General features: G+C 48.7%; 1 protein-coding gene across 3 annotated transcripts in view; it reads left to right on the top strand.

The window, feature by feature from the left end:
- The first annotated feature begins 1,351 nt into the window (after positions 1–1,351).
- SEPTIN11 (septin 11) overlaps positions 1,352–13,304 on the top strand; it is a 58,530-nt gene continuing 46,577 nt past the window's right edge. The window contains exon 1 of one of the 3 annotated variants that reach the window (XM_075420831.1): positions 1,352–1,482. In XM_075420831.1, coding sequence (XP_075276946.1) covers positions 1,456–1,482 — 27 coding nt within the window. In that variant the 5' untranslated portion in view covers positions 1,352–1,455. The remainder of the gene's footprint in view (positions 1,483–13,304) is intronic. The other 2 variants (XM_075420833.1, XM_075420832.1) reach the window with 2 other exon arrangements.

Below are 13,304 nucleotides of genomic sequence, written 5' to 3' on the forward strand. Positions count from 1 at the left end.
AAGGCTGAGGGAGCTGGACTTGTTTAACCTGGAGAAGGCTGAGAGGGGGCCTTATAAATGCCTATAAATATCTGAAGGGTGGGTGTCAGGAGGATAGGGCCAGCCTCTTTCCAGTGATGCCCAGCGACAGGACAAGGGGGAATGGGCACAAAGTGAAGCAGAGGAAGTTCCGTCTGAACATGAGGAAGAACTTCTTCCCTCTGAGGGTGATGGAGCCCTGGAACAGGCTGCCCAGGGAGGTTGTGGAGTCTCCTTCTCTGGAGATATTTAGACCCCACCTGGATGCGGTCCTGTGCAGCTTGCTGTAGGTGACCCTGCTTCGGCAGGGGGCTTGGACTAGATGACCCACAGAGGTCCCTTCCAACCCTGAACATCCTGTGATTTACTTGTAGGAAGTGCTCTCCACTTTTATCCTTCTGGCTTTTTGTGTTGATTCTGTGAATGTTTGCATGAGGGGGTAGTGCTTGTATGTCTGTAATCCAACATGTCCTGTGTGTGTGCAGTGAAACAGGTCTCTGTCTTGTGGCATTTTACGCCTTACAAAACAGTGCAGGACCTGACCCAGGAGGGCCCTTCTTTCATTGCTGCCTTGGTTGAAGGCTTGCAAATAGAGTTTAATTTAGCCCTATGACTCCCACCTTTGCGGGTGAAGGGGTATCATGCTTAACATCGGGATGTGAAGCATTTTGCCAGTTGGAGCAGCAAGGAGCCAGCTGTGCTTGACTTCACCCCTGGAAATCACTTACTGGAGTGGGAGAGCAACTGGCCACCAAGGCATGGCAGCTGTGTGGCATACGCAGTTCGTCTAAAACCACAGTGCGGGTGTGTTTGGCGGGGGGGGGGGGGGGGGGGGGGGAAGCTGGGAGAGAAACCAGAGGAATGAGGTGCCTGCTTTTGCCCTCTGTGTGGTTACACGAGGACATTAGGGGCTGCTGTTGGCGAACAGCCCCAGCGGTGGGAGCTCCTCTCCGACCCCCTGTTACAGACACCTCTTCACCGGACCCCCACCCTCCTTCTTAGCCAGACTGGCAGGAGCAGGACCTTGCCAGCCGCTTGCCTGGCCGTCTCTCTGCGAGGGTCCCTGGAGCTGTCCCCCCACCGCCGTGGGGCCGCCGGCGTGGGTCAGCGGGCGGCGCTGGGAGGCGAAGGCAATGGGTGCAGAGGGCCGGGCCGGGGGGAGCGGGCGGGGGGCAGGCCAGGCTCCCCCCCCCCCGGGCTCGGGGGCTGAGCAGCACGGCCCAGCGCAATTACCGCCGGGCTTGGAGCACGACCCCCGGGCTGCAGCCCGCCACCGGGGCTCCCCGAACGGTGCCCGGGGCCGGGCCGGGGGGGTCCCGCCTCGCTGCCCGGCCCCTTCGCATTGCGCATGGGCCCTCCCCGCCGGGTGGCCATGTTGCAGCCCTAGCAGGCAGCGCAGAGGCGGCGGCGGCGTGGAGCGGTGCGGAGCGCAGCGCGATGGCCGTGGCCGTGGGGAGACCGGCGGTGGGTGCGGCGGGGCGCGGCGCGGCGCGGGCAGACTGCCCGAGTGCGGCGGCGTGCGGTGCCGGGGGCTGCAGGGGTGCGGTGCCTGGCGTGTAGCGCGGAGGGTTGCGGGGGTGCGGTGCCGGGGGGGGAACGGCGGGCTTGTCGCTGCGCCGCCGCCTCTGCCCGCTGCCGAGGCCGGGGGCTGGGGGGGCCGCGCAAAACTTTTTCGCCGCGGTCTGGGGCCGCGGCTCTTTGTTGCAACGGGGCCGGGTCCGCCGGCGGGCGGCTCTGGGCGGCGGGGAGACCCCGGGGGCGGTGGCTTGCCGCGGGGGTTCCTGCCCCGCCGATTCCCGCGGGTGGGAGAACTTGGGAGCGGGCAGGGCCGTGCCTGGCATGGGGTGCGAGGGTCCCCGCAGCCGCTGGGGAAAGGCTTTGGGCACTGGGGTGCGGCGGGCGGCACCCGTGGAAAGCCCGGCGTGAAAGCCTGCCGAGGGACGCGCGTGTTTTGCGTCTTCCAGCGTGACCGTCTCCCTGGGGATGTGGTGGCCGGGAGTTTTTTTACATCCATGTGGAGAAAGACAAAGGATTTCCCTTTTGCACAGAGAAAGGGGGAAAAAAAAACCAAACCACGAAAACTTACAGATGCTGTTCCCGGGGCGGGGGCGGGAGGGGGAAGTCTCCCTCGCATCCAGCTTGCAGAAGCGTGGATGAAACTCCGCCGTGACCGGACTGAACGCACTTTTGTGCATCGGCCGGGGGCGGGAGAGAGACTTGACCGACTTCCCGGTAACTTTTTCAGTGCTTGCGAGTAAAACAGATGTTGCCCATGAGCGGAGGACTTGAATGTGGCTCCTTCCCATAAGAAGAAAATGGTCTGCATTCAAGATGTGACCAGGATGAGATAGTTTCTTTTAGCATTTATTATGTGCTTATGGATCCGTGGGGCTATACGGTTTCTCTGATGTGGCAAAGCACATGTATGAAGGTGGGGTTAATGGTGTTACTGGAGGTGGGGAAGTTAAGGTACTAAACAAAATAAGAGCTGATGCTTGTTAACAGAATACCTATAAATTATAGCAGCTGTTTGCAAAGCTTCTGAAATGATTGCTTGATCTTAAGGTCTAAAGCATGCTTGGAAATTGAAGTTTGTGTTGCGGTGTAAGAGGGTGCATTGAAATCGCTACTTCAGCTGGTTTTTAGGGCAGGCTGAAGGGTATTGCCAAGCAGAGCCGTTTTTCTTTGTGCAGAGTAGCAAGCTCACAACATGAATAGGCTCAGGAACGTGGCTTGCTGCAAGACGTGATTGCTGTTTGTTCTTGTGCATGTGTTTTGCTTTATTTTTCTGTCATTATATAAAACTCATGCCACTACTCAGTCTCTCACATTTTTGATTAATCGAAGTCTAGTAGCAATACCAAAACAGCATCCACAGAGGGTTTTGAACCAGTTAAACTAAATTCGTGTCTAAGTGCCAGTGAGACTGACTGCAGAATAAAGCATCCTTCAGCATGAGAAGCATGTGCGTGTGGGAGAGGGAAGGATGAGGGCACTTGGCTTCCTCATAAGCCGCTGGTGGGCAGCGCATCCTCCAGAATCAGTGCTTTTTGGAGAAGAGAGTTGTTTTATCTTGGGGTGATAAGAGAAGAAAGGACAGCGGGCTGATAGATGTTGGGGGCATTTTGTCTTGTATTCCTTCTTATCTAATCCTTTCTGCTACCGCTTTGCGTGCTGCTCTTGTGTTGCTGCAGGGGTGGTAGGACGTTTGAAGAAATAGTCAATCATATGATAGAGCAAGGCTGATGAGTGTTTGCCTGTCAAGCTTTCAGTAAAACGATCATATTTTATAGGGACCCTGAGTGGTATGTGTCTTGTTGGAGGGAGCATGGGGGTAGTATTAGACAAAGGGGAAAAGAAAAGGAAAGGAATGAAACGAAAAGCAAGTCAGTTGGACTTAAAACTATAATAACATTCCTGAGTCACAACCTTTTACGTCCTGGCAGGATATGACATTATGTTAATTGTAAAAGCATGCATAAAAAATAACTTCAGTGAACTGCTCTGAAGTGTCTGTGTTTAATTTTAGCCGAGCAGGGCGTGCTTTGGTGGGATGGGCGGCTTTCATTTTAAGGCCCTGATCCCACAGATGTGAAGGCACATGTGTAATGGGCTGCCTGTAATTTTGTTTGACTTAATAGAGACTGATCTCGGTATGTAAATGTAAAGGCATGCATAAGCAAAGTTTTGGCAGGATTGGTGCCAGGAGGTGCCATGGGACCTCTCAGCTGATGAAAACCATGCATGTGCTTAAACATACATCAGGGTGGATGAATATGGTCATCTGGGCTCAGTGTGAGATAAGCCACTTGCAGTCTGGAAACTGTGGAGATGTGCTAGATAGGAGACCATCTTCCTCCTCCTGGATTAATTCCCAGGATCTTGACCAGTGCTGGATGGTTTCTCAGTAATGCAGAGTGTGGAAGAGGGCTCTGGCCTCCCTACCCTTCTCTTTATTTGTTTATCCTAAATGTTTACAGAAGCATAGCTTTGTCTAGTTAAAGGAGCAAAATCAATGTTTACGCATATGTATACACCAACATATAGTCCCCTCCAAGTCAAACAAAAATTGATGGAAAATGAAGCTGGAATACAAATTTTACATGAGAGCCATGGAAAACATTATCTGACAGATTAAAACAGTGCATCTTCCATCTGTTTTAGAAATACTTGATAAAGAGAGACTGCCAGTTTCCATGGAGGGGAGGGAATGAAAGAGACAAGAAGGTAGAGCGGGGCTAATGGAACTGAAGAATCTATGTGCTTTGTCTTTTTCTGAGCAGCTGATCTACCAACACCCACTGGGGTCAGCAAGAGCTGTGGGGCAGCACCTTTGGAAAGCCAGGCCCATGTGTGTTGGTGGGTGTAGCAGGGCCACCATGACCACTGATTTTAGACAGCGAGATGAGCGTTAAGAAAGAAGATACACCCTTGTTGTCTCTGTGAGTGTTGCTGTGTTCTTGCTACCTGACTGTCTGGTTGCCCTCATTGATGAAGGTGTAACTGGGTGGGAGAAGAGCTATTGCAGGTGGAAAGCTGAGATGGGGAGGTTTGGGGGCGAGGCGGGGATGGACCCTAGGGCAGGGAGTGGATTGGCATCCTCTAGGCACAGGGTCAGCAGTGCCCTGGCTACTTTGCAGCTTGTTGCTTTCCAAGTGAACTGCAAGGCTGAGCTGTCCCAGCTGTTGGGTATCCTCCAGGGAGCATCGCGGGGCTGCGGACTCTCCCAGTGAACGTGGCAATGTTGTGGGGTTGGGTGGCACTGCTGGGGCAGCTGAGATGGCCAGGGGCATGGGCTTTGGCTTCCTTGCTTGCTTTCAGCTGGGAAGTATGGCTTTTTGGGCCTGGCTTGACTCAGCTGCCTATGCCAGGGAAGCAGACCTGGGTGGTGCACACAGGGTTGTATTTTAGTTTGCGAACTCTTAATTTCCTTTATTCACCTCGATGCCTTGTCTGCAGTAGGAAATTCTTTCAGACAATTCTTGTTGCTCCCGTTGATGTTAACAATGGTGGGAACCTGCCTACTTCTTGCCTTGTTTTCAGCACAGCCTCAGTTGTGGGGCAGGTTATGTGGCCAGCCTACCACAACCTCAGGGCCTCTAGCTTTTCCAGCATGAAGTGAGCGGATGTGGAGTTAGGATCAGATGGACATACTTGGAAAATCCTTATTCTATGTAGATGAGATCACGGGGAATCAATTTCAGTGTCTGAGGTAGGGCCTCTGAAATAATGATGGGGATTGATTAAGTAAGCAGCATGAATCTGAGAAGTAAAATATTTAGTCAGAGCTGAGGCATGCTTTGTATGTCCCCTTCCCACCCCTGCAACCCCCGAGAGAGATGGCTTTACTGGCTGGCTGCCCACTCTGGAGTGATTTGAGGGTTGTCCCTTCTCTTGTGCTGTTGGTGTGTCTCTTCCTCTCGTGGCAGTGCTGAGTGAGTGGGCATGAGGCTGCTCAGTAGCTTGTGGCTTGTTTTGTAGGAGACATGCCAAGGGGATAGGGTCTTCCGCTGGCTTGGCAAATGCTCCTGCCTTGTCCAGCCTCTTTGTTGGCTTGGTTTGGCTCTAGGCTTCAGTCCTGTAAGATGCAGTGGCTCTTGCAGGAAAGGATACCGCAGCAGTTTCAGCTCAGAACAGTTGGGTGCAACTAGGTGATTTTTAAAAAGAAACAAAACAAGCCCCACAGTAGTACTTCAGGCTTTTTTTAGGTACACTCGCTAGCTGCCTTCGCTTCCAGCCCTGTGAACAGCTCTCCAGCCCACTGTAACAAGCGATGCGTAATAATGGTTCAGACAAACACCATGGTGCTGTTAGCATTCAGTGTGAATACTGGTGGAGGATGCTCCAGATCAGAGGCAGAAATCCAAGTTCAGGGTCTTGCTGTCTTAGCTAAGAGTGGTGGTAATAAAAAAAATATTACCCCAAGTCTTCTTCTTTCTTCCTGTATTATAAGTGCTAGTTTGCGTGATGCATTCAGTGAGATGGGAGTAAGAGATGCTTTTTCTTGGCTGCTTCGTTACATCTGGATGCCTTTCCCCCTTCCTCTATGCCGTGGTGCCTGGTTTAGACATATGTGGGCTAGGACTTGCAGGAGTCTTCATCCATAGCTCGGGTAGGTGTAATTAATGCGGGTGTAGACATTGCATGAGGTGGTGGAGAAAGAGCCGTGAGAAGGGGAGAAAGCTCCCTGTGGTTTTCCATTAGCAATACCCAGCCCTTCTGCAAGCTTTCTCCCTGTGGCTGCGCTCTCTGCTCGTCCAACATAAGTGATAGCCGCTGCTGGCATGAAACATATAGTCTGAAGACTATTATTGCTCTTTCACTAGCGGTACAGTTATTTTACTGAGCTCTTCAATTGGTAAGTCTTCAGCTATCTTTAGGAGTGCTTATTTAAAAATACAGACTGTGCCTGTGTTTAGAAAAGTGGCGAAGTAGCCTTAGGATCTGAATTTACAAGTAGAGATTTTGAAGTTGTGGGAAATATGGAGAAGCTGAATCCTTTTTCTCGCAGGCTTATGCTTTTTGTTTTCCTTAGTAGCATCCCACATAAGGTGATGGCAAAAAACAGACTACTGCTCATTCTGGGGTTTTTTTTGTTTGTTTGTTGGGGTTTTTTTCCGTCTTAGCTTGTAGCTTCTTTAGATCTGTCTGTTATCTAATTGGATTTTCTGTTACTGTTTCTGCATCCCAGATTTATTTTCAGATGGGATTTAGCTGCTGGAAATGTGTTATTGAAGTACTTTAATTACGGGTTCTTTCTTTACCAGATCTGGTCATGAATACTTGGCACAAGCTAATAGAAAAAGAGCTGTTTTAGAAATGTCTTTGTTTTGCCACAGATGTTGCCGACTGTGCCAGGGCTCCTGAGAACTGATTCCTGTGCACAGCAGTACTAACAGGAATTGTTTCTGGAAATCTGCATGCATCTTGTGGATTTCATTCAGAAATTGTATTAACCTCTCTCATGTAATGGGAGTAGAAAGGGAGAAAAAATGTTCTGAATCCTGAAGGGGTTCTTTGTAAATGATTTGCAGGACTGTTTGGGGCTGTCTGTGGATCTGAAGGTGTCCTGCAAAGTCTGTGGGTGTTTTGTCGGGGAGTTAGCTGGGTGCAATGTAAAGTATGACGTCTCGTGTAAGCAAGAGCAATCTATCTGCCAGACGTGTGTTGAATGCACTGTGTGCTAAATGCTTTATTTAAGCACATTACTGTGGCTTGAGTTAAGTTTCTGAAAGTCTTGTGGTGGCAGCCTCTGTTCTTGTCTGTAAACGAAATTAAGGTGGGAGAGGAGCGAGTTTGGTAGCCAGCTTGCTTGTCTTTCTCCGTGACAGCGTGAGCTTGTATTTCCCTCTTCCACCGGGCGGCACAGGGACTGATTCGCAGTCAAGTACAAGGGCACAAACTGCAGTAGAGACCAAATTGCCAAGTCTGCTTGTATTCTTTCAGATAGAGGTTCCCACTTGTAGCCACAGCCAAATCTTTGAGTTTCAAAGCGCACAAATCATCTGCTTTCAGGCCCTGTGAAAACCCGTCTCCTCCAATCTGAGTCAGCCTAGGAGCTTTTTGGCAGCTTTCGGGTGAGTGAGGAATAGCAGGGTGATCGTCCTGGATTTATTTTTCCGGGACACATTCTGGCAGGCAACAGCCTAGCCTGGAAAGCAGAACTTTGCAACCTGGAAAGGTGAAGGTATCTTGTTATCACTGACTTGTTCTTGGCATCTCTCTGCAATAACGTGGATTATTCCACATCCTCCAGATATGTGTAAGAAATGTACAGGGTTGCCAATAAAGAGCTTGTGCATAAAAGTAGTTGGATTTTCCTTTGCTTGCTTTTTCAATAAAGACTTTTATTTTCTCTATTGTCTCTCTTTGTTTTAATTGGTAGAATTAGATTTCTGGGTATCTGCAGAATGAACTTAGAAACAGAATTGCTGATGATATTTCAGTAGTCTTAGTTTTTGTTTTGTTTCTAGTTTGAGATGTCAATCAATACTGATATTTTCAGAAATTGCTGAATTAAATAACTGGAGACAGTTCTCGTTTATTCTTAGCTTTTACAGCTAAAAGATTGGGTCATCATGCTGTGAGCAGGTATATTGCTAGTTGTAAATGCTAGCAGTGATTATAAGGCTTAACACAGCCGTCTGGGACTGAACATATGCACAGAACTCAAATCTTCATGTCAAGACCCCAAGAGGAGTAGGGATTTTGCTCAATCATCTGGTGGCTTGCTCTAGTGGTAAATCACACCACTTCACCACCACATCCGTCAGCTGCTTCTTTTTCCTCCCGCAAATCTGTTTCGTGTCCAGGTTGAGCTATGGCGCGTCTCATTGTGCCTCTTCTTGGTCAGTCACAGAGTTCTGCACCGTGAAATTTTTTTGCCTGCATGTAAGTGCAATGGTGTAGACAGTAGCCGAGGGAAAAAAAAGTAATTTCTTAAATCCATGTCAGCAATTTTATCTGTAAAGCTTTCTCCAGGTAACTCAACTTGCTGCTGCTGTTTTTAACAGAAGAAACAATGAATCTATGATTATGCCTTTGTTAGCTTATAGAATCAGAAGATAAAGATTTTTAATTACATTTGAAAATGGTTTTGTTCGTTTCCTGTGTATTGTATATAATTTCGAAGCCAAGAAAAGTCCTTAATGCTTTTAAATGAATGGTTTTGTGCCAGAAAGTGTCTTTTATCACAGAAAATGCCAGCCTAGTCTCATTCTGTTTCATCTGTCTCATTAATATTGAATACATGGCACTTTAATATGGCAGCCAAAGCAAAGCAGGGAATTTCAGCTAATATCTGACAACAGCAAGCTGAGATTAAATGACATCCAAGTGCGATCTGCTGTATATAAAGTAATTGGCGTTTTCAAGGAGTATTTGACCTAATTTGTGGTGGTGTTTTTTTTTTCTCCCCTGGCTGCTCAAATCTGTCTTCAGAGGTTGGTTAGTCATCAGGATTTCTGAGCCTTCAGCCTGCCTTCAGGAGGTGCTTGGTGCCAGCCAGTCCTCTGGGCACCCATGGGGTGAGAGGTGCTAAGCATCTTTGGGGAGCAGGTTGTTGGGGGCCTGGGGGTGCTTGCCTGGTCGGTGTCCAGGCTGATGTCTGAGCGGTTCCTGTAGGGACTGGGCCTGAGAAAGGACAGAGCGTGCTGCCCCTGCACTGGTCCCTGCACCTGGAAGATGCTATTCTACTGTGCTGGACACATTTTGGAAGTCATGAAATGAGTCCCTGGATGAAGTCCGGAGGCAGTCCTCCTTCCCGGCTTTGAGTAAGCACTTGCAGAGAGCTCCTGTCTTTCTCATAGGCCTTGTGAATGTTCAGGTGTTGCGGAAGAAGGGGGAGAGATTGGTGACTGCAGCACAAATCCCTGGTGTCTAGTGGAGGTGGAAAGTGGCACCAGATCTGGGAGCTGCTTCAAACTGGGGAAAACTTGCCTGTGAAGTCTCTGCTTTGGCCCTGGGCCGGCTCTTCAGCAAAGCAGCAGTAAACCCTCCCTGGTGCTCTGAATTACAAAGAAGCTGGGCTGAAGGTTGAAACTAAAGAACTTCTCGAAGAAGTGCCTTACCATCCGAGATGCACAGTTTGATGGTCGCTGAATGATTTAGTTTGGTTTCTGATATATAATTGCCAAAAAGTAGTAGTGTCGGGGGACCTTGGGCTTTCTGTTTCCAGGTAGCTGAATATTCATCCTGCTGAAAAGCACTTTTGCTGTTCACCATTTGGAGTTACGCAATTATTCATTGTTAGATCATTAATTACAAGAGCCACATGGGATTAGGGCTTGTGTGGTTGGCACGCTGCAAGTGTTTTGGCCCGATTTGTTGGGTGGTCTTTGGCAAATACCTTGATTCTGGTTTGCCTTTGTTTTCTCCATCTGTAAAGCAGACAGTAATTCCCTTATTTTGTAAGGTGCAGAGCTGTGATCAAGGAGTTAACAGCATGGCCATAGTCACCTTTACAAACCTAGCCCTGTTGCACCAAATCCAGTGAGACCTTGTGGCACAGAATCATTACCAGACTAATGCTTTTAATTAAAAACGCTTTGAAGAAAATAACTATTTAAATAGGGTAATATGCAAGTTATGTTTTCAAGGATATTTAACAAGTAAGTTCAATAAGGAAGAAGGGTTTAAAAGTGAGCAGTGTAAATAACTCCACTGACCTTGTTTCTCTGGGTTTACATAAATGCAGTTGAGGGCAATTTTCACGTAGAACATTCCTAAGATGTGGCGAGTTTCTCTGTTGTAGGCCAGAACCACTGAAATATCAAAGCCAGAGGTGTTTTGGTTTTGTTGTTTAAACAAAAACATTATTTGAAATTGTAGCCTGAAGTGTGACTACTGTTACTGAACAGCCACATTTCCCCTGGGTTTGGCCTCTCCAGAAGTGGAGCTCAGACAAGCAGTTTTTCTATGGGATGTGCAGTAGTTGGTTTTGATATAACCTAAAGAAAGCAGTATTTTTTTTAATAGCCTAACCAACGAACCTGATGATTTCTTCCAGTGGGATGAGCCAGAAAGCTAGAAGTATAAATCCAGGCAGGCTAGCTGTGATACAGCTTACGTGCAATGAAGGGAAGTATGAAGTTCACACAGGCTAAAAAATGGTTGATATTTCTGGCATGTAGTAGGTGGTTGGTCCTTATGTAAAATACACAGTAAGAAGTCCCAAGAGAAGAACATGCAGATGCTGTCTCCATCCATGCTAATTATGGTAAATGAGTCTTTTTCTGGACTCTGTGTGCTGAAATATCTTTGCAATGGAAAGCTGTTCAGGGCAGGGGACCTAGTGTTTTGGGTTTGATGCAGTGCCTTGCAGAGTAGGGTTGTGGCCCAGCATCTCAGGTTCTGTGGCGTTGAATGATAGGAGGGAGGATGGAGGCGGCTGGATGGGTGCTGTCTTCCTGGCTCCTATATACGTAGGAAGACTGTGCAAGTCTGCTTTTGAGGTTTATGCTCCAGTTTGCACCCTTGTGGGCTGCTGAGTGGGCCAAGAAGATGTAAGTAAAAGCATCATGCACCCAAGGAACGTCTGCTCTCCTGGGGTCGATATGCGCTGGCCTGCTGCAGGACCAGGGTCTTGTGCTGTATTGGTACCGTGGCACGCGCAGAGTGGGAGCCTCGATACTGCATCTGCAAACCCAGCTCTTTCTTCTGGACAGCTGTGAGAGGAAGGGAGGAGGAGCTGGGCATTAGCTTTCCTCTTTGAAGGCTCACCAGGTTCCCAGAGCAGTTCTTTACCTGTCAGACTCCTGCTGCTCTGGAGTATAAGCAACCCATGCAGTGCTGCTTGTATGTGGAGGTGGAGACTGCTGCGTCTCCAGCCTTTGCAGCGTTAATACGGAATGTGTAGCAGCAGATCACTTGCTTTGGTATCTCTCGTTAAATAACTCGAGCCAAGGGCAAAAACATGCACCGCATGTGGGAATTGTGCCCCAGTTTTGGGATAGGCAGATCTGCAACACTTGGAGTTGTAAAGCGTGTCAGAGCAGGGAGCTCCTTCATGTGAACTGATCTTGCCTAGTTCCCTGCAGGAAACGCTTGCTTGGAGCAGGCTGAATTTGTCTTTGGGTGTGTTTGTCTTCCCAAATCCTTAGGTATGGCTCCATAAAGTTGTGCAGGATTTACCTGCTCTGTTGGGTCTTTCAAGATGTGCTGCTGCAGAGAGGTGACGCGCAGTGCAGTGGAGCCTGCCCGCTCGGCAGCACCCCTGCTCATCTGTCACAGTTGTTCTTGCTCAGCGGTCGATTCGTGCTCAGCTGTTACGTGGTATGTGCTGGCATAGTTAGTTGGCCAAGCTAAACAGTTCAGTGCTTTGCTTACAGAGGGATACCTGATGCGCCCTGCTGCCTTTCTCGGTGCTTCCAGGGGGAAAAAAAAAAAAAGGAATTGAGATAGAGCCTGGAAAATGAGATCTAGTATGGGCAGACTGTGACCTGCGTGGGCACTAGCTGATGGGGCCATGTGCTGGCCCAGCAGTCTGCCTTTGCAAGCCTTGCTGCAGGAAAGCAGCCTGTCATGAGCTGCCTCTGTGCTCTCCTGCCAGGGCAGTGGGATGAGTGGTGGCTGGCAGACCTGGGCACTAGATCACACCTCTTTAGAGTGACACCTCTTAGCGGGGAAAAGAGGATGATAAATTCGAGTAAAACAAAGCTACAGCATAAAGTAACTGCAGGAGATGCAAGCTAATGGCAAATCCTTGTGTTTATTATTGTTATTCAAAGAAACAGCCTTGCAAAATGTTCCATTCCTCCATTCCAGATGTTGTCCTTGAGCTATGTATTTCAACAAAGTGGAGTGAAATATGTATTGTTTGTACTCATAAGGTTGCGAGACTGAGTTCTGCCAGGTATGTGTTTAGCTTGACTGTCTGAGAGGTCTGAGCAGCTGGACTGGTTCACATGGGTAGTAAGCTAGAGAATTTGTGCTCTTGGCTTTTTGGGGGTGCATCATGGAGTAGCATTGGAAATGTTGGTTGAATTTAGCAGTAGTCTGTTAGAAGCAGTGGTGTGGATTGCTACAGCACAAGTCTTGACAGGAGGGCAGTGGGGTGGACAGTCAAAGCAGAATGTGGTGGCCAACATTAATTCAGCTGTGGGGGTGGATGCTGGCTCTAGTTTAACCTTTTAGCAGAGCTCTATCGACAGCTAATGGATGTTGCAGCAGCCCATGCGTGGAATATTTTATGAATTTGGAAGAATATGATTCCAACAAACACGTGGGTGTATGCCAGCGGTTCACAAATCTCTGCCAGTGGTCTTGTGAGTACCGGCCTGCTGCAGGAAAAATAACATTGGATTAGCTTAGGGTAATGTTTGGAAGTGTCACACTTAGTTCTTAAATACTGGCCCTTCTGCAGAGCAGCACTGGGCTCTAGGCAGTATATTCTGAAGTAAGCAGAAATGTATTAAATATCAGTATTCTTCAGGCATCAAACAAGTGGGAAGCAACACAGGGAGAGGTTTTTAGCTACCGGCTTTTCCCAAGCAGCCTTTTCAATATCTCTGTCATTTGAGAAGGCAATTCCCTTGTTTCAAGTACTCGGACTGTCTGGGCAAATGCCGGGTCGCTTGACCTCACAGCTCCAAGGCAGTTCGGTACCAATACAGACGTATTATCTGGCTCGGGAACGTGGGGTTGGGTGCTTTTCTGCAGCTGAAGAAATGGAGGCCTTGCGTCACTACCAAACTCGAGAGCCAGATGTGAACCCAGCAGCACTCCCCAGCCTGTTTCCAGCTTGTCAGCCTCCTGCTTTTAATTAAAACTGTCGCGACACTGCAGGC

Source organism: Opisthocomus hoazin, chromosome 5 (genome assembly GCF_030867145.1).
Source record: "Opisthocomus hoazin isolate bOpiHoa1 chromosome 5, bOpiHoa1.hap1, whole genome shotgun sequence".
Classification (NCBI taxonomy): domain Eukaryota; kingdom Metazoa; phylum Chordata; class Aves; order Opisthocomiformes; family Opisthocomidae; genus Opisthocomus; species Opisthocomus hoazin.